The sequence below is a fragment of the Plasmodium gallinaceum genome (genome assembly GCF_900005855.1).
Source record: "Plasmodium gallinaceum strain 8A genome assembly, contig: PGAL8A_v1_98, whole genome shotgun sequence".
In the NCBI taxonomy this organism is placed as follows: domain Eukaryota; phylum Apicomplexa; class Aconoidasida; order Haemosporida; family Plasmodiidae; genus Plasmodium; species Plasmodium gallinaceum.
In genome coordinates, this window is record NW_021628265.1 from 537,885 (window position 1) to 560,355 (window position 22,471).

Sequence of the window (22,471 nt, forward strand, 5' to 3'; positions counted from 1 at the left end):
GTTACCTACTCTTTTTATTTTTATATGCATTGGAGTGCATAGTCATAAATTCATCACTAAAAATAAAAAAGGAGTATTTATGAAGGATAGTTCACATTCTTGTTTCATTAATAATTTAAGCAATTATTAGGTAGTTAAATAATTATAATTAAATTAAAAAATAATTATATATATTACCTTTAATTACTTTTATTAATTATAAAGTACTATCATTAGCTAATATAATTATAATAATAATTATATTAACAAAAATAGTTAATATTAATTAAATTAATATATATAAATAATTTTGAAAATTATTTTTCAAATATTTCATTTAATTAAAATACTTATAGACTTCTATCTATGAATTATATAAAAAGGAATTTATTTATTTTATAACTTGTATTATGTGCAATTATCAATTAAATTTAAAAAATTATTGTTCACTTATCAAATATTTACTGAAGTAATGTAGATAAATATAGACGTTATTTCTTATTAATATTTTTTTTAATTATTTTAAACTTCTATAAAAACACATTATGATAACTATTAAAAATATTCATCGGTTGCATATTACATGGTTAATTTTCTTTGAATTTGTGTTAAATACCTTATGAAAACTTGGTATAAAACAAAGATTACTTAATTTTAATTTTTCTTAAAATTTTCCTAAATTTACCTTTTAAATAGTACACAATCGAATAACAGCTAGTATTTAAAAATGTTTTTCAACATATATAGGATACAATTTTTTAAGCTAATCATTTTTATTTTCATTATACAGAAAAGTACTAAATATTATTCTTATTTATATAATTATTATAGTATATAATTTTTTAATTATATATATATATATATACTTATTATTTATGTATATATAGGATTGAATTGTGATTTTTCTTTGAAGAAACCATTTTTTAATAAGGTAACCTAAAAAAAAAAAAAAAGAAAAAATAATAGAATTATTGGATGTGTAAATTAACACTAATTAACTAAAAATAATTTTTTATTATTTAAATCATTTTAAACTTTTTTCTTTTTTCATTTAATCCAGTTTTTTAAAGAATCAAAAGGTAAATGAAATATATTTATATATATATATTTATATATATATATATATATTTATATATATATATATATATTTATTTATTTATTAAATTAGTGCCTTTGGGAAATGTGATCATTCAAAAATATTCATATAGTGGATTTTTATATTTACATAAAGAGTTGTCAAAAAATCATATTAATATAATACAGGAAATAAAAATATATAATAATTTAACAGATATTTTACATAAAAATAAAACTGTTCGAAAATATGACGATAATACTTACGAAAAGTTTTACAACATATGTACTCCTTTTGTAGAAAAATTATTTACAGAAACTATTTTAGATATTGACAAATCGTTAAAATTATTAAATGAGTTATTAATAAAAGAAGTAAAATATTTGCTATTTAGTAATAATAATATTATTTCAGAATCTAGGAGAGAAAATGAAGAAACTTTTAAAAAAAATTTAATAGATAAGTTGTATGAGGAATTTTTACAAAAAGAAAAATTAGAAGAAGATGAGAAAACTTTACTCTATTTCAATAAAATTAATATGGCTAATAAACTTAGAAGAGTTTTATATTTAAACTCAATTGATGAACCAGAAGCTCATGATATTATTCTTAGTTTAATACAAATTGATACATCTAAAATAAATATAGATCATAAATCTATTTTTAAAAATTTTGATAAAATTTTAAATTCACAAAAACCATATTTGCTACTGAAAAGGTTTTTTAGTGGTGATGAAGAAGTTCTTAATGAATCATTTTTGAGAACATATTGGATTTGCCTAAAAAATTTACATTTCTACCTTAAATCTTATAATTCACATGTATTACTTATTTTAGGAGATGAATTTAAAGATGCTATTCTCAAATATTTAGATGATGTCATTTGTAAAAAAAAAAAAAGAGCTATTAATTATGATAAAGAAAGTTATTTTCTTAATAAATATAATTTTTTTGATAGTTTTTTAGCTCTAACTATTTCAAAAGTATATAATTCAAAAGTAAATATTTTAAATGAAAACGGAATTTTAATATCTATTCGAATAAATACACTACCTGATAAATTAATTCAATTGGTATCTACAAAATATTATTCAAAAACTTTAATTCATCATAGATTATTTGATGGTATTACATACTTTTCAGTTGATGATCATTTTCCTATTTTAAATGTAATAGAGAATTTTGAAATATCACCATTATATATCAGTAACAGCTTTAGATTTCCATATGAAAACAGTTTTACACTTATAGATGAAAGTAAAACACAAAAAAAAAATTATAATATACATTCATATATATAAATATATATATATATATATATATGTAGCTTCTTTTTCATACATTTTTGTAGGATAAAATATAATTATTATTTTTTTATATGTATGAAAACATATTATATAAATATATATTTATATTTTACTTTCTCCTATATATATTCGTATTGTTGATGTTTTACAAAATTTTTTATATTAATATAATTTTTTTTTTTTTTTATTTAATGTTAGCTATAAAAGTTATATCTATTAGTTCTCAAGAGAATGAGCAAATTTCCAAGTGTATAAAAGTAGAAAAATTCGAAAATTCTCAAGAAAATATGCAAGAAACTCATTATAACTCATTACTTGAAATTGCTAATAAATATAGTCAACGGAATAATATAAAAGAGCATAACATTTATATTTTATTACTTAATATTGTTAGAGGTAACTTAACAAATTTAAGTTTGTTATTTTCTCTAGAAATTCTCAACTATCTTAATGAACATTGTGATGACTTTGATTCGGAAGATAAAGAAGAAACAGAAGAATCAGAAGAAACAGAAGAAACAGAAAAAACAGAAGAAACAGAAAAAACAGAAAAAACAGAAGAAACAGAAGAAGAAGAAGAAGAAGAATCAGAAGACAATGAAGAAACAGAAGAAGGTAATGAATTAGATCTTCATCTTCTTTTTCCTACTGAATCCATAGAAGAAAATATTTCTAACCAAACAATGGAAAATGCTACTTCTAATGAGTTAACTGAAAACAAAAAATTGAAAAAATTATATGATGAAATATCAAATGATATAACAGATGCTAAAAATGTTGGAACAAATTTAAATTCAGACGAAAAACAGGTTACATCTGAAAATAATGAGTCACAATCTTTTTTATCGAAATTTAAAAAATATGCGTCATCAGCTTTTACACCACTAAAATATTTTTATTCTACATATAATTCATCATCCCACCCTACACATAATACTTCATCTCATCCAAGTATATCATCTCAATCTCATCCAAGTACATCATCTCAATCTCATCCAAGTACATCATCTCAATCTCATCCAAGTACATCGTCTGGATCTCATTCAAGTACATCGTCTGAATGGGAATCGGAATCTGAATCGGAACCTGAATCTGAATCTAATATATCATCTCATTCTCATCCAAGTACATCTTCTGAATTTCATCCAAGTACATCCTTTGAATCTCATCCAAGTACATCGTCTGAATCTCAACCTAGTACATCGTCTGAATCTGAATCGGAACCTGAACCTGAACCTGAACCTGAACCTGAATCTGAATCTAATATATCATCTCAATCTCAACCTAGTATTCCATATAAAAATAATGATTCTTCAAATGTACATCTAGAGCGTTTAAGAGGTGAAAATAATAAAATACCAAATGACTTTTTTATTGACACAGTCAATTCAGATGAAAATAATGAGAAAGAGAAAAAAGAAGAAAATGAAGAAGAAAATGAAGAAAAAAATGAAGAAGAAAATATAAAGGATAAAGTGAATAATATAAATTATTTTAAACATATTTGTAAAAAAAAAAAAATTATGGAAGAAGAAAAATTAAAAAGTATTAGAGAATTAAAAAAAGACTTATTAAAAACTAAGTATTCTATTTTTAATAAAAAATCTTTATTTCTAAATGAAGAAAATTTAAAAAATATTTTTGAATCTACTTTTTTTGATTCAAATAAAATGAAAAACTCTATAATAAACATAATTTCTTCTTTTGAAATAGGAAATTTAAATAAATTATTGGTTATTAAATTAAGTGATTTAAATTTCCACTTTTTTAAATCTAAGAATATTTTTTCTAATAAAAAAAAAATATTATCATTTTTTAAGTTTAATACTGACCAAAAAGTCTTAAAAAAAATTTCTATGAAGTTATATGCTGTATTTTCAATTGTATGGTTACATTATACAAATTATTTAAGAAAGATATTAGATATATTTTCAACAAATGAATTGAATATTCTCACAAATATGTATTATTCATTTTTCAAAAAAAATAAGGATGATTATAATTTAAACCTTTTAAATTACTTCGGATTTACAGATGCATTTATGATGTATATAATTTTAATATCTTCAAAGCGTAATGTATATTTTATAAATGATAATAAGTCAATAGATATTCAGAATAAATCATTATTAAATGAGGATGGAATACATATTATTAATACATACAATGGATATTTTTATGAAGTTAAAAATAAATGTGTATCTAAAATTATGGATAAAAATTTAGTTAATAAAAATATGATAAATGCAGGATTTGGATTAAATTTTTATTATGTTAAAAGAGTTGGTAAGGAATTTATATATATAATTTAGTATTTATTTATATTTTCATATTTTTATATTTATTGTACTATATATATATATATATATTTTTAATTTTATAGATAAATCTATTTTTGATTATAAAAATGAAACACAAACTGAAGTAGAAAAAAAAATGTTTTTAGTTAGTAGGGGAATAAATAAATTACTAAAATCTGTGGAACATGAAATTTTATCTTATAATTCTAATCAAAGAATGGATACAGAGAAATTTTCATTTCTAACTATTTATAGAAACGAAAATGCTAATAATATTAATGACATTCCTGCTTTAATTACAGCTATTATATGTGGACAGCATAAAAAAATAAGCGATATAAAACAATGTATCAGCAGTGATAAAGCTTTTTCATCTTTTAATGATAAACTTAATTTTATTATACAAAACTTTTATAATTACAACACAAGTTTTAATGATATTTCTTTTTTATCTAGCAAGCAACCTAATCAAAATGTTTTCAGTAATTTTTACAATAATGAAAAAATACGTAAGTATAGAAATACAAATTTAAATAGAAAATAATCATTTCTCTGATAAATTAGTATATGAGCTTTAAATTAATAATCTTTGTCCATTTTATATATAAATATTTTTTTTACAAAAATTTCTTTGAAAAATATATTTATCTACCCATACATATATTCATATTTTTTTTTTCTTTTTTTTTGCAACAGTTTTAGGAACTTTACTATTGTATCTTGAGAATATGAAAAAAAACATTACAAATTTATCTAAGGAAAAAACAATTAGATATAACTTTTCATTTATTTATAATTTATTAAAGAAGCATATCTTAAAAAATAGTTTAATTAATCAAGAAATTAAAAATTATTTTAGTGCCTTAGAAGAAATAATTTTTAAATATAAATTATATAACGAAAAAATATTTACAACTCTTATATCGTTATATAACAGGGAGAAAGGTAAAAATGAAAAAAATTTTAAGTTAGATGAAAGCATTTTATAATAATGTTACATATGTATATCAATAATTATAATACTTTATTTTTATTTATTTTTTCTTGTTTCTATAATATATTATTAATAACTTATTAATTTTAATTTATTAACTTTTTTTTTTTTTTTTTTTTTTTTTTTTTCATTAAGACAATGCACAATATATGGAGATAATGGATATTATCTCGTTAATTTTTTATCGCATGAATATCCAAGACTTTATGGAAAATCATAGCAAAGGTATGCCAACACTTAGTAGAGAAATATTAACTCTTGATTTAATGGATGTGATAAATATAATGGTATTTTTCAATAATGTATTAAGTAAAATTAAAGTAACAGACGAATTTAATGTATTAGTTGATAAAGAGGATATTATAAATCTTCATATATATAAAATGATTGAAATCGTCGAGATTCTTTTTAATAATTATGAAAATTACTATTATGATATTATAGATGATAATATAAGAGACATAATAAAAAATACATTATTAAATAAAATGGAACTTTTACTTATTCACTATAAGAAATTCATTGATGATGATACGAAAATATTATCATCTCAACTTACTAAAAATTTTAAAAAGAAGAAATCTTTTATAATATATGAAGAACCCAGTACATATAATTTTCCAATTGAAATATCATTTATCAAAGTTAAAAATTTTGAAAATATATTTCTTTTAGACTTAATTGAATATTCATATTCAAATGATACTAGTTCTAACTTGAATCCTTCTAATCAAAAATATGATGGAATAAATAAAGAAATGTTACAATTAATTCAAAATGGGAAAAAAATTATTTTATATTATCATGTATTTGATTTACCTAAATCAATTAATGAAAAATTGTTCGAACATATTTTTAATTCTGTAAGAAATATGACATCTAATAGTTATTTTGTTAAAAAAAACAAGCACTGGGGACGAAATGGTTATATTTTTATATATTAGCATAAACTTATATAAGTATATCCATGTATACATATAATATCCTATTTTTAATGATATATATTTTAATTATTGATATTGTAAATAGTTTAGTTTTTATTGTCTTTTTTTTTTTTTTTTTATTTGTTATTTTTTATAATATTATTTGAAATATATATAAATTCTATTTAACTAGATTAATAGTAAAAGGTTATTACATAGTTATGTCTATCATAAATATTGTTTTGAATTTTTTCTTTTTTTTTTTTTTTTTATTTTATTAACAAATTTGTTTCATTATATATTTTTGCTTTTTATAGTTACAAATAAAACATATGATAAGGTGAGTGAAGGTTATTTCCAAAGGTTAATTAGATACTTTTTTGAGAATAATCTTGTAAGTGATTTAATTGAGTATATATTGAAATATGATGAAGTTAATATAGAATTTACAATGGATTCAAAAGAAGGAAAAGATAGAAATTTATATAAATGCATAAAAAAGCAATGGTTCTATAAATTTAATTTAAATAAGATGAAATCATACATCCAAAATATTAAAATGAGTTTTAATTTAAATGCTAATGATTTAAAACAATGTATAAGAATTAATAAACCCAAATCTCATTTAAGTATATTAACGGATATTATGTTAAACATATTAGCTTATGAATTAAATCATATTTTCAAGATGAAATATCAATTTAAATCAATTTTTTCTCTTATGGAAGTAAAAAGAAATGATATAACTTATGAATTGTATTCAAAAATAAATAACAAATTAAATATTAAACAGAAAATTGCTCTTTTCTATTATTCAAGATATGCATTATTACACTTAACTGAAATGTTAAGTGAGCATTTTAAAGTAAAAATTTTATATTTTTCATATAGTAAAAATGATGGATATGATTTACACTGTTATAGACCACATAATCACAAAAATGATAGCAAAGTCGTCATATTACAAGATGGACATAATTTTAAAGTATATAATTCAAATAATAGCCTCTTTAAATTAGATAATGATGATTTAAGAGAAGCATGTAAGAAAGGAAAAGAAAAATAACTGTTATTAATATAATACAATTTATGTATAAAAAATATATAATAGGAAGTTATTACACATAGACATATGTATTAAATATATTTTTATTATATTTTTTTAATCTTTTTTTTTTTTTTTTTTTTTTTATTATTTCAGCTGTTATTCATCTATTTTATGATGAATTGCTTAAAAAAAAGTTGTTGTTGGAATTAATTTTAAATGAATATATGCTTTACAAGAATGCTTCAGAAGAAGAAATACATAGTACTATAAAAAATAATTTAAAAGAAAAAAGTTATGAGAATTTACAAGAAATGATAAGAATTTTATTAGGACGTCATGATATTGGTAATGTGAAGAAATCTCAAATAAGAAACCTAATTGATTTAGATATTTTACAAAATAGAAATGAAAGAGTCAAAAGTAACTACATAAATTTATTATATTTAGAAATATTTTCTCTTTTCGGTTATGGTTATTATCATAATTTGGATAATTTTTTAAAAGATTTGTTTATAGCTGATAAATACCTATTAGAATTGTTTAGAAATTCTCTTTCTAAACTGAAAAAAAAGTTTAAATATATGATTATGAAAATAGAAAAGATAATAGATTATAAATATATAGAAATAAAAAAATTGAAAAAAAGTACATTGTCATTATTTAAAAAAAAAGGAAGTGAGATGAGAATATTTGATTTTAAAGATATGTTTCCATATTTTTCTAAAAAAAAAAAATCAAACTATGATAGATTTTATGGTCAAAAAATGGATATATTTAAAATTGATGAAAATGTGAAAGATAAAATATTAAAAGAAATGGAACCATATAAATTTTCAATATCATCTCAAGAAAAACAACAGTTTTATTTTATATCTTTAATTGGGTTGGGATATTCCTATATTCAAAAATTTGGTGACTTAAAATTAGGTTTATACCCATCTGTATCAATGAGTAATATGATTATTTTGCGCAAATTATACTATTTATTTTATATAAATGAATTAATGGATTTAACGAGATTTATAATTAACACTATCATGAAGGTGTATAATAAATTTTTTTGCAATAAAAAAGAATTCATAAAAAATGGAGAAATTATATTGAGTAAAGAGAAAAGGAACGAATTTGCTAGTATTATTTTATCAAAGGAAAATGTCAATCTTGATTATTCAGATTATGAAGAAAAAAAAAAAAATTCTAATAATATATTTAAAAAAAAGGAAAACAGAAAGGAAAATGGCAATAATATCCATGGGTTTGATTTTTATTTAAATTATATAATTAGTAATGTACATAGTTTCTTTTATACTGTTTTTAATTGTGAAGATAATAAAAATTGTTTTCTTAAAAATAGTGAATTTGCTGCAGAAATTGTTACAAATTATCTTAGAAATAATCCATTTAATGAAAATATGATATGGATATTACCAATTTTATCTAACCATTTTAGAAGTCCGTTAAATGTATTAAATATAAATGGAAATAATATATATTTATATAAATACCAGGATGATAGTGCAGTGAAATTTAATATACAAATCTTAGTTGAAGAAGGAAACACATATTTAATTTTACCCACTTATTTCATGCATATAAACATATTAAATATAATTACAAACACAATGATAAATAATGAAAAAAAAGTTTTCAAAATTGATAATCCATTTTCATCATCTAACTATAAAATATCAAATTGTTCGCTAAATTTAGATGAATCTATAAAAAATTCTAGGAAATCTGATTATTATTACAAAAAATATTTTGAAATAATTAAAGAAAAAATTAATTTATTTTTATCAAAAAAAATTCCTTTATATACCATGTTAATATCATTAAGAGAAGATATATTAAATTTTAAGCATTTAATATATTATGATAATTTTACACAGTTTCTAAAAATAATGGATTATTTTTTTTTAGCACTCAAAACAAAAATACAATTAAATATTGAATTTTCTTTAGACACTATTTTTAATTCTCCGAGTACATTAGTTAGGGATTCTATAAAAAATATTTATGCTTATATTGAAAAAGACGAATATAGCTTTTTTGGTATTGATATTAAAAAATCTTATTCTAATATATTAAAAGGTTATGAAGAAAATAAATATTACTCTAGCAATTTTTTGAAGTTGATGGATTTTTTGATGAATAACATAAAAGGTGAAATTAATGCACACAATAACCTATTAAAAAAGATGAAAAATGTAAATGAAGAAACAAAAAAAAGAAATATATATATAAAAAAATTAAAAAATTTAGAGTCTTTTATAATATGTGAATATGGAAAAGTTATAAATAATATGATGAAATATGTTGAAATAAATTTAGATAATATAATTAATCATTTAATATTTAAAAGCGAAATACAAAACAGTGTTCATGATATTATAAATAAAGCGCAAATATTAGATGACTGTTGTTTAAAATATGATTATAATGAAATAGGTGCAACCGTAATGACAAAAAAGTATTTTCAGGAGTTAGAAAAAAGAAATATAAAAATTTCTAGCTATTGGAAAGTTTTAGAAAAATTGTCAGATGAAGAGTTAAATTATGAAGAATGGTATTCTATAGCATCGAAAATACAAGTAGATTTTTTTAAAAAAAATGAACTAGTTTATTTTAATTTTATAAAGGAAGATGATTTTTGGAAAATGGGATCAAGCAAATATACCCAATATATAATGAATCGTTTAAAAAAAAATAAATTATATATACATAGAATGGATTTAAAAAAATTAAAACATAATAATTTAACCTATAATGAATGGAAAAGCATATTATATGAAGCAAAAATAATAAGTAAAATAAAAAATGATGTAGATGTAATTCCATTAAATAGAGAGCATTATTATATCTCTCTTATATGGAAATTTTTTAACACAGAAGTAACCATAAATGGAAGTAATATAAAATTTGAAGATGCTTATACAAAATTAAAGACTTTTCATAAAAATGAATTAAAATATTTATCATCATTAAAAAGAGAAGATATATATAATCTATTTAATGCAATAATAATGCTACATCGAATAGTAGAATCAATTGATGAAGATAAATTCAATGAATATAAAAGTTACAGAATTACCAATATATTATTTGATGAGTTAACAAGGAAAGGAATTTATATATCTGGAGATTCACCAGTAACAAAGGAATATATTCAGTCTATATTTAATTATGAAATATGGAAAAAAGAGGTTAAAAATGTTAAAGTTAGTAATATGCTTATTAGATCATTAGTACCTACAAAATATTCTAGATACTTTGGTTCATCTCCAGTTTTTAAAATTCTTCGTTTTTTTGTAAAAACTAAGTTGAATAAAGGTTTAATAAATATTTTATCTCATATTTTATATAATATTTTTAAATTAGGTAAAACTAAGAGAGAAATTTTAAAAATAATTGCATCAGAAGGTGTTTTACGTGGTAGTGTAGATGTATTTAGACTTATTTTATTAAAACTTAACATTTCATTAGATGGATTAACAATGTGGTCTACTTTTGTTCTAACAACTATGCATAAAATAATGGAAGAATGTTTTCTTCAAGATTTAATAGAAAGCATAAATTACAGAAGAATGTTCTCAAATTTATTTTTTTTATTACATAGTTCTATTGAAGAATATTATTTCAAAGCAATATTAGATTCAATATTAGGATATCCTGCCGTTATGGAATTTATAAATGATAATGAAGAAAAATTTAAAAATATTCTTTTACATTTTAAAAATTTTTTTCTTTTAAACTTTGGAAGTTACGTAAATTTTTTTCAACACTTATATGATGGCATTGAAAGAAAATTTATAACTTACATAAAATATTACATTACAAAGTTTTTAAATGACGTTTTACCGTTTTCAACAGAAATTACTGAAAAAATAAAACAAATTGAAATGCAAAGAATTGATCTTCTTGAATTTATTTCTATTGTAGATGAAGAAAGCTCCATACACATATATGAAAATATTATAGCTCTTATACAACATGAGGATTTTATGTTAAAATTTAGGTTAAGTATTGAAAAGGTGCATTCACAATTTTTTCTTAATGAAAAAAAAGTAAGAATAACTAAAACGAAATTAATAGACAGCATGTATAATAGATGGGTACAAAGTATTTCTAAAAACAAAGTAAACACAACATTGAATTCAGGTTTTCATAAGCTAAAAAATAAAGTTCCTAATTTAAAATCTTCATTTTTAGAAAATCCATATTTAAAACGTCATAAGAAAAAACTCAATAATTCTTCACAAAAAGTTAAAAAAAATGATAATATGGAAAATTTTGAAAATATGGAATATCAAGGATATATGAATATTAATTACCCTAATGAAATGAATAAAAAAAATCAAAATTCGCTAGATATGTTGAGTCAAGAAAAATTAAACAAAGTAAACAAAAATTCAAATCTTATTAACTTAAAATTATATCCTATAATAGACTATGAGAATAAATCTTTAGATAATATAAATTTGGATAAAAAATTTTATAAAAAGAAAAATAACATACAAAATTCAGAAAACCACAATGATTATTTAAATTACAATAATGAAAATGGCAAATATTACTACGGAGTAAAAGGAGATAATGAAAAAACATATAACAATTTATCTTTCTTTCAAAATAACACAATGAACAAGTATAAAAGTTTTTATCTTATAGAATCATACAACTATAGAACATTAAGTTGTTTAGAAAAATTGTTCATATATGGTTTTGATAATAAAAATAATATTTCTGAAAATAAAATAAAAATTTGTAGTTATTATTATAGCCAATATTGGAGTAAAAAAGTACATAAAATATCCATAAAAAAATTAAGTGATCAAGAAAAATTCATATATGGTTACAGTCATAATTTATATCTAACATTGAAGGCAAAAAACACAAACTGTCAACTACATTTTAAAATTAATATTATAGTAGAAACTGAAAATAGTTCAAAACTTCGAGGACATAAAAAAATGATTGCAGATTTCAATATATTTAGAGAAAATAATGAACTGTGTTTTTTAATTATTAACAGTACAAAAGATATATATAAAAATAAAAATGACCTTTTATGCTTCCAAGCAGAACTTGTTCCATTCTATAAGAGCAATAATATTAATGATCACTTAAAAAAAGTATTTAGTGAAATTTATATTAATAGTTACAATAAAAAAAAGGGAAGTAATATATCTGCAAATGAAAAAAGTGATGATAACTATAATTCTAATGAACAATATCCATTTAATATCCTTGATAAAAATAAAACAAAAACACACTTCAAAGCTTTTAAAAAGGAAAAGAAAAATACGAAGCAAAAAAAGCCAAATAATTTTCATAGTACTAAGGAGAAAATAGATAAAGAAAATGAACAGAAAGAAGTTGGTAAAATTAAAGAAGATTATAATAATTCTATTAATATAAATTCAGCTGATTTGAAGGAATACAAAGGGAGAAGAAATAAAGAAAATTCATTAGGAACTAAATTAAGAAATGTTAAAGATCGTATAAAAGGGTTTATGAATAAAATAAAAAAAATTAGAAATAAAGAGAAAAAAGAAGATATTAAAAACAATAAATTAGAAAGATTGAAAGATGCTTTAAAATATTTAACAAAAAAAAATATTATAAATCAATTATTAGAATTTGAATATTATCATTCTAGTAAATGGAGTTCAAATATTTTTAGTGTTACTATTGAAAATATGAAAGGAAGAAATGAAAATATTAAACTATTATTAGAGCTTGGAGATTATAACTTAAAAACATATTTTGAAGTTGATATAAAAGATAACTATAATATTCAGTTATTACAACAATTAGATAATTTTATTAAAAAAAGCAATATGAAAGATTATATAACACAAAATTTAAAAAAATATAGAAAAATATATTTTATTTTGAAACATATATTTAATTTTGTAGAAGAAATTAAAAATGTTTCTTACTTGAAATCTAAAAAGTATGGCTCAAATGGAGTTAATGACTATGAAGAAGCAAAAAAAAGTGGAGAATCAGAGGATGAAGATGATGAAGAAGAATATAAAGAAAGTTATGAAAAAAATGAACAACACACATTACAAACATTACAAAATTTAGATAAAAATAAACAAAGAAAAAGGAAATCTAATATTGAAGAGCATTTAAAATTCACATGGTATAAGGCTGATAATAAAATGAGAAGTGAAGTTATTTTACCAGTTAGATCAATTAATCCGTTAAAATTAAAAGATGATAATAGTGAAATTTCATGTGAAATTAATTCAGATATTAAAAATATACTAAATTTTTTTAGAAATCCAAATGATAATATTGATATAAAAAAAAAAGTAAATACATATTTAAATAATTCTAATGATAAAGATAATGATACTAGTTCAGAATCATCAGACTTTAGTTCAAGCGAAGATGATATGTCTGATTTAGAAAGTCAATCTGAAACATATAACTATAAAGTAAACTTTTTTTCTGATTATACAAATTATTTCAATAAAATTTATCCATTAACTGAAGAGGAGAATTATATAATAAAAAGAAGAATGGATAAAACCTCTGTTTTACTTAATTATAGACTTATTTTATTAGCAGTTGTAATAATTAAAACTAATAATCTAAGTAACATAAAAAAATTAAGTGTTTTAACGAGAAATTTTTTAAAGGAAAATTACAAAAATTATAAAAATTTTGAATTTCATCAAAATGAATTATTTAATAAAAAATATATATATGTTGAAAATAAGCACTATTTAATAAAAAAAAAATTAGAATGTTTAATTGGTTTAGAGTTTTATAAAACTTTAAAAGCTTCTTTAAAAAAAAAGAACATTTTAAATAATTTTTTGGAGGATTTAAGTGTTCAAATTTCTCACATAAATAATTTTTTTTATAAGTATTATTACACTGATAATTCAAATATTCATTCTTCTCGCTTTTACTTGAATAAATTAAAAAATATTCGACATTTATGTCCAGTTATTTTTAAATTAAAAAGTAAAGAGAAAATAAATGTGAGAGATACATCTAAAATAGATAATTCTATAAAATTATCTTCAAAAAAAAGTGTAAAAAAAGAATTAGAATTATGTGAAAAAAATGTAGGTTTCTACGGGACTAATATGATGTTTTTTGATAAAACATTGGATAATTTTATAGGAAAAAAAAAGATTAAAAATATTGCAATGTTTTCTTATGAGTGTGAAAAATCTATTTTTGATGGAAAGAATTTGAGCGAATTGGATGATAACTATAACAATTTTTGTATTAATATATTCGAAAATAAACTTAATGAAAATGATGAAACATTTAAGCCAAATACAAGTTGGATAGATATGTTATATAACACTTTTTCATCAAAAAAGAATTATAACTATAAAGGAACTCATTATAGTGAAATAAGATGTTTTGCTTTTGCTGATAGAGATGAATTAAAGGAATATCAAAAGAAGAAAGATACAAAATGTAAAGTAACAATTTTAAATAAGTCTACAACTGTTTTACAACAATTTATAGATAAATATTACAAGATAAAAACGGAAGGAATTAATAATGGCAATGCATATGATGTTTATGCTTTGTATAAAAATATTTACACAGTCATATTATATAAATTAATGTTTGAAACAAAACTATTTAAACCTTTACGTATACAACAGAAATTAAATTCAGTCGGAATTAAGTATACTAAGTTATTAAATAATAAAGAAAATTCAACAAATTTTTATAAACATATGTTAGAAAAAACTAGCTCACTTTATCTAGAAATAGAACTTCTTTATAATGAACATGTTTTCCTAAGGAGTATTCCTTTTCCACATGAATCTGTTGATATTATGATATTTAATCATAAGCCTTTTGATAAAAATGCATTTGGTTATAAATTAACAGCAGATCCAGAACAAGTTATTAATGAAGGAGAAGAAAACACAAGAATTTATTCTTTTTTTGTTCTTAATTTATTGGGATTTTATCCTGACATACAAAAAGCACTTCTTCGAGCTTCAGAAAGCTCAGAATTAATTTATAAATTATTAAATATAAAATTAGATGATATAAAAAAAGAAACAAAAAAAACAAATACAGATGGTGGTAACAAAAATTCGGAAGATGAAGAAATGCCAAAGAGTATTGAACAGTTAATAGAAGATGATAATAAGGATATGAAAGAAGAAAAAAAAGGAAATACAGAAGTTAAAAATCCATTTAAAAAAATTTATAATTATTTATTTTCTAAAGGAAAAACAGTAAAGGAAGAGGTATTAGTAAATGCAAGTATGGAAACTAAACAACATAATAAAGAAAAAAGTAAAAAATACGAAATAAAAGATTTTAAGTGGATGGAAAGCGAACAAATATACGGCATTAAAAAGTTAATTATACAGCATGGATTAGTTGACTATTTTATAGAAGGAATAAAATTGATGAAATTAAAAAATTATTTAGAAGATGATAATTACTTGGAAGCTTATAAGTATGCACTTGAAGTAGAACTGAAGAAAGAAGATTTTTATCTTCACTTCATTAAAACAACGCCTTCTTTTAACTTTGAAGATTATAAAGTTGATCATTTATTATTGTTTGCTTTTTACTATGGTTTTGCTGATTTAATGCGAACTAGAAGGGAATACATAAATTTAGAGTCAAGCTTAAATAGAATAATTGAAAATAATAAGTCCATCTTTGTATACAGAACAAATTCATACAAAATTTTTGATTTAGAAGAAGATAAAAGAATATTATTAAATGAAGAACATGAACAAGTGGCAAAGTTCATCTATAATTGTGCTATTCAACATAGGTTTCTTCAAAGAGATAACCTTTCATTTAAGTTTAAAAGAGAACAAACTCAGGAATTAACAAATTTATTAAATAATAATAAAAAAAAAATTTATAACCAAAATGATATAAAAGAAATTATATCACTTACAGAAGTAGTAACAGAGAATTTTATTTTTACATTAAATAATTATCCTTCTAGTTTAAGTTTAAGCAAACATTCTTCATTTTATGAAAATTTCATTTCTAATGTAAAAGAATTTTTTTTCTCATTTAGGAAAGAAAATAATTTAATATATTTAATAAAAAAAAGAGATATTAATTTTAATATTTCAACCATTAAACTTTTAAGCGAAAAATCAACTTTCTTTAATTTAATAAAATCTATTTTAAAATTTGTCTTCTTAGCTGCTACAAGATCATATAACGTTGATTCAGCTATTGAAAAAGTTCTATATTTGAATGAAGAAAATAATGAAAATATTAATTCATATGCACAAAGAATAGAAGCTAATGGTACACAAATAAATAATGACATACAAAGTAATAGTTCAAAATCTTATGATAATGAAGAAAATACCAATAATGAATATGTTTTTTTAGAAAATCCTTTGCATAAATTTAAAAAAAAATTAAATAATCCTTTGAATAAAGGCAAAACACCATTAGAAAATATCAAAAATAAGAGTAAATTATTTCTACTAATTAATTGTAAGGTTTTTAATTCTACTGGAGATTGTAATGAATACTATTCAAGTAAAGGAAATGCATATACTGTTAAAGAAAAGAACAACGAAAATAATAAAAAAAAAAAGAAATTTTTATCATCATTATATTATAAATTAAATAGTATTAAGGAAAGCTTAAAAATAAAAAAAAAAAAAAAAAAAAAATTATTTTATAATGAATCAAGTTTTGTATTGAACAATCAACTGTATAATCCATTACGGGAACAAAAAGAAGAAGAAAAAAATATGAAAAATAAGATTAACGAAAAAAAAAATAATATTGGAGAAAATGTAACTAAAATAGGAGAACATTCAGAAGGAAAAATGGAAGGAAATGAAAAAAAAAATATGTTTGATAGTGAAATAGAACTCTTACTTCTAGATAGGGCGAAGGAAAAAGGTATTTTCAATAGTGGTACATCAGGTAATGGAAATATGTATACTAGTATGGATATATACATGCAAAGAAACATATACAATAATGAATCAAATGAAAAAGATTTAGGTATTAAAAGGATAGACACAAATAGGTTATCATCACATTTGAATAAATCCGAATCAGGATATGACTTTATTGAATTGGAGAGAAAAGGTCCTTTGAAACTTAATAGAGTTAAAAATTTTTTAGGTAGAAGAATTAGCAATTTATATAGTAAAGTAAAAAGTAAAGCTTTTTCAATGACATTAATTCATGGTCTTGATTTTATTCTAAGAAATAGTCTTCGTTTTTATAAAAGTAAACTTATTTTAAAATATATTACATATTATGCTAAAATGTATGTAATACAATCCTTAGATATGATATTTCTAATTGTTAGAGATTATGAATTGGGAGCTTCCTTAACAAATACCAATTCTATAAAACATGGTTTATTTAATATATGTTTATTTAATTTGCAAAATATTTCTGTATCTTTAAAAAATATATTAAATATTATTGATGCAGAACAAATTGAAAATATATTGTCTTATTTAATTTCCATTATCCACATGAATTATACAGGAAACCCTCGTTTTATTGAAGATCTTATTAAAAATATTAATTACGCATTATCAAAAAATGCAACTTTAAAAAAATTATTTGGAAATTTTGTGTCTTATCTTACAATTTCCTCTATACAAACATTTGAATTATATTTTCATTCAAGATATAAAAAAAAATTATTAACATTTATTATTTCTATATTAAATAATTTATCAGGAACTATTTCAAGTGTGTTTAGTGAGCCATTTTTTCAATCCTACATTTGTACTCATTTAATAAAGTTAGGAGAATCCTTTATAAGTGAATTTAATCCAGAAAACACTGTATATGGATTCTTCATGGATGTTGCAGAGATTAACTTTTTTGATATTTTTATTTCATATATATTTTATTATTTTCCACAAGTTGTGAAAGATTTTATAGAAATATAATTTTTTACAAAATAAAAAAAAAAAAAATAAAATAAAAAATAAAAAATTAAAATAATTAACAAGTTCAATACTTAAGAAATTTTTAAAATAAATTATATAATAAAGATAACAATATTTTTTCTTCATTTTTTAGAAATTAAAAAATTTTATTTAAACTTATTTTAAGTATATATACATTTTTAAAGTTTTTTAGTTTGTCATATAGCAAAAAAAAAAAAAAAAAAAAAAAAAAAGAAAAAAAAAAAAATTTACATAAAATGGCATCTTCTTAAGCAATTTTTTTTTTTTTTTTTTTTCTTATATGATTTTAAAAATTGTAATTGTCTTTTATTTATTGCACCTTTTCTTCTTTCACGTATAAATACAATTGCATCTATAGGATCCATACCAAATTCAATCAAAACAATGGAAGCTAAAACTGGTGCTCTACCTAACCCCGCTACACAATGAACAGCAACAGCACAATTGTTTTTTATTACATTATTAACAACTGTTAACCAGTTATTTACTATATCATCAGTTGGTGCATCTCCATCTGGAAATATTAATTCATGAACATTGATTCCAGCTCTTTCAATTTCTCTGTCATTATATGTTTTTTCACATGTTCGAACTAAATCAGTTACATTGTAATTTTTCATTTCTTTTATGTATAATGGTAATAGATCATTTGTAGGAGCATCTAAAATTAAAATTTTTATTTTTCCATGTTCTATTTTGGTAGGGTGATTTAATACCGGGTTCAAGTAATCCATATCATAATTAGCGTTCCCCATATATCTTTCCATGTCGAATAATTTTACATCTATGCAATTGAAAAGTTGATCACTGTTATCTCGTTTATTACAATAATCGTGGCTCTTAAATAATTTATAATCAATTGGATTCTGCATTTTTTTCTGTTTAATTTTTATTCTATATTTTTTTTTTTTTTTTCCTTTTTTTCTATATATAAAAATATAATTTCATTAAATTAGCAAAAATTTATTCTTCAAATACTATAGACTATTTATTTCTATTAATATAATATGGGATTAGTTTAATAGCAGTGATATGATGATTATAAAAAAATAAAATCAAAAAACATTATATATGCAAATATTATTTTTGCATATAAATTTGTAAAATAAAAATTATTAATTAAAAGCTTTATAATTATTTTACTTTTTCTATATTATAAACAAAAATAAAGGTTATCTGCAAATTTTTTCTTTTTTTTTGTTCTATTTTCTTTTTGTTTTAAAGGATATGTTATATAAACAAATATATATGATATGAATATTAGCACTACTTTTTATAAATAATACATATATATACAATTAAATATTATATTTATCTATATACTAAATTTAGAATATTTTCATTTTAAATTATTTTAGTGTGTTCACCTTTTCTATTTTGTAATATATTAAAGATAATTAAAACAAATCTAAAATATAAATATAATGGGGAATTTGTAGAATGGATCAACATAACTATTTTTACATATATATATATATATATATTAAATAATTAAATAGATATTATTATTAAAAATAAGTAATTGTATTTACGATCATAAAAATTATAAAAATAAAAATTACATGACAAAAAATATATGCATAAATATATAATGTATTCTAATTAAATAGATAATCTTTTTTTATAAAAATTATGAAAAATGATAAAATTTCAAAAATTATTATCACAACTACTTTTTAACTTGTAAGTATATTATATATATATATGTAAAAATTTCCTAAAATTTTTAAAAAATAATAAATCAATGTAATATAAATTATACATCAATATAAATAGACATGTATAAAATAAAAAGAAAATATGTAATAAAAATAATTATATATTATAAAATGATTAAACAAAGCAAAATTTTAAATTTATATATATATATACAAAAATATATATAAATATATTTTTAAAATGTATGTATTTATAAATTTACTACTCATAAAAAGCAGTGCGTTTTTACACGCGCACTGCAATGAAAATTAGTTCACATTGCGTCAAATAAAAAAGTTTTTATTTTTATAAAACCCTCATTTAATATAATACATGAAATGTAATTAGATTATATTAAAACCATAAATATTTGTTAATTATTATAATTCTAATAATTTAAAAAAATAAATTCGTTTATATTTAAGCCACCAAATATACTAATTAATAATAATGAGAAGGAAGGTCATATATTTTACTAAAAAATAATTATATAATACTATCAAAATATAAATTTAAATAGTTACTTGTGCTTTGTATTTTCTATGTATGTTTTATTCTTTTAGTTTATATTATTATATTTTTCATATTTATTATACTGTAATTTTTTGATCCATAAATTATGTGAAATATTATATTATTCAGTATTATTCTACATAAACGTATATATATATATATATATATATATACATAAAACTTCTTTTATTGAATGTATATCTTGTAATTATTATTATTATTATTAATATATATATAATAGTATATATGCGATAATTTATATCAAAAATTCTATATATTCTAGAAATATATTTTATTTTTTTTTTATTTTTTTAGTTTTTTATTATTTTTTTTTTTAAATATATTTAATTTGTTTCCATTAATATTTTGATATATTTTTGCTTACACTTTGAAATTATCATAAATGCATATTATTCCTAAAAATTAGTTTATCTAAAAATGTGCATTTTTTTTTTTTTTTTTTTTTTTTTTGGTCCACATATAAATTTAAAAAAAATTTTAATTTTTTTTCTGTTTTATCATTTAAATGTTTATACGTTTAATTATTTATTCATTTATACATATATATATGTATATATATATATAAATGCATTTTCTTATTTGTTTGTTCACTTATGCATATGTTTATTTATATATTTGTTATTTCAATCCTTTACTCTTTTGTTGAATTATAATGCATAAATTTAAATAAATTTTTCACACAAAATATATTTTTATTCCCTGTGATAATTTTTCGGCTCAAATTTATTTGATGTTTTAGGTTTCTTTTTATTTATATATATAAATTTTTAATTTATCTTTACTTTGTAACATATTTTATATTCTCTAAAAGTACAAAAAGAGAAATGTCTATAGTTAGTACCACGTAAATGAAAAAAAATGGTTTTTTATTAAAAGTTTATCCCACATAAGTTTTCTTCTTATTTTAAGAAACAAAAATAAAATTTTCCTTCTATAAAATATCTTTAATATTCCTTATTTCCATTTAATTTATTCATCAAAAAATCTTAAGCAACAAAAATTTAAGTCTTCAGAAAAAATGAATATTATCTTATTATGCATATTAGGTAATAAATAAAAAAATTCTTTTTTTAATTATTATATATTTTTTTGTATTTTATTAAATATGATTATGAAAATACATATAAATGTATTATGCATATATATATATATATATTTAAAGAAATATTTTTTTTTTTAAATTTTGTTCATTCGTTATTATTTTATGTTTCTTGATTGTGTTTCATAACATATAATATTGTTTTTTTTTTTTTTTTTTTTTTCTTCTAATATTACAAAAATAAATTTACTTTGAGGTTAAAAATATATTAAAATGTTCTAATATAATAAGGAATATAAAATGATTCTTTATATATTTTATAATTTAATGAAAAAATATTTAATATATAAAAAAATTGTTTATAAAAAAAAAAGATTTTTATTCCACAACAAACCTCAATTTTTATTTTTTAAATTTTAAATTAACGAACTTATTTAAACGTTCTCTTTTTTTTTTTTTTTTAATAAATGAATCAAATATTTAACTAACAAATTTTTTTTTTTTTTTATAAGAATATAACAAAAATATTTATTTTTCTCTTTATTTTGAATTTATAAAAAAAAACTTATCAAAAAATAAAAATTTTAAAATATGTAGTGAGTATATATTTTTTTTTTTTTTTTTTTTTTTTTTTTTTTTTTTT

General features: G+C 19.6%; 2 protein-coding genes across 2 annotated transcripts; one reads left to right on the plus strand and one right to left on the minus strand.

Annotated features, from left to right (window-relative positions):
* Nucleotides 1-706: 706 nt before the first annotated feature.
* On the plus strand, nucleotides 707-18,536 carry PGAL8A_00339900 (conserved Plasmodium protein, unknown function; the record flags this gene model as incomplete). Its single annotated transcript, XM_028672434.1, has 10 exons — nucleotides 707-773; nucleotides 867-910; nucleotides 1,040-1,058; nucleotides 1,148-2,311; nucleotides 2,560-4,647; nucleotides 4,745-5,170; nucleotides 5,358-5,606; nucleotides 5,791-6,579; nucleotides 6,896-7,621; nucleotides 7,780-18,536. 10 exons carry the CDS (start codon nucleotides 707-709, stop codon nucleotides 18,534-18,536), a joined length of 16,329 nt encoding a protein of 5,442 aa, XP_028528986.1.
* Nucleotides 18,537-18,784: 248 nt separating this feature from the next.
* Nucleotides 18,785-19,429, minus strand: PRL (protein tyrosine phosphatase, putative; the record flags this gene model as incomplete). The annotated part of the gene is made up of 1 exon (XM_028672435.1): nucleotides 18,785-19,429. The coding sequence occupies one exon, from the start codon at nucleotides 19,427-19,429 to the stop codon at nucleotides 18,785-18,787; it is 645 nt and encodes a 214-aa protein (XP_028528987.1).
* Between the last annotated feature and the right edge of the window lie 3,042 nt (nucleotides 19,430-22,471).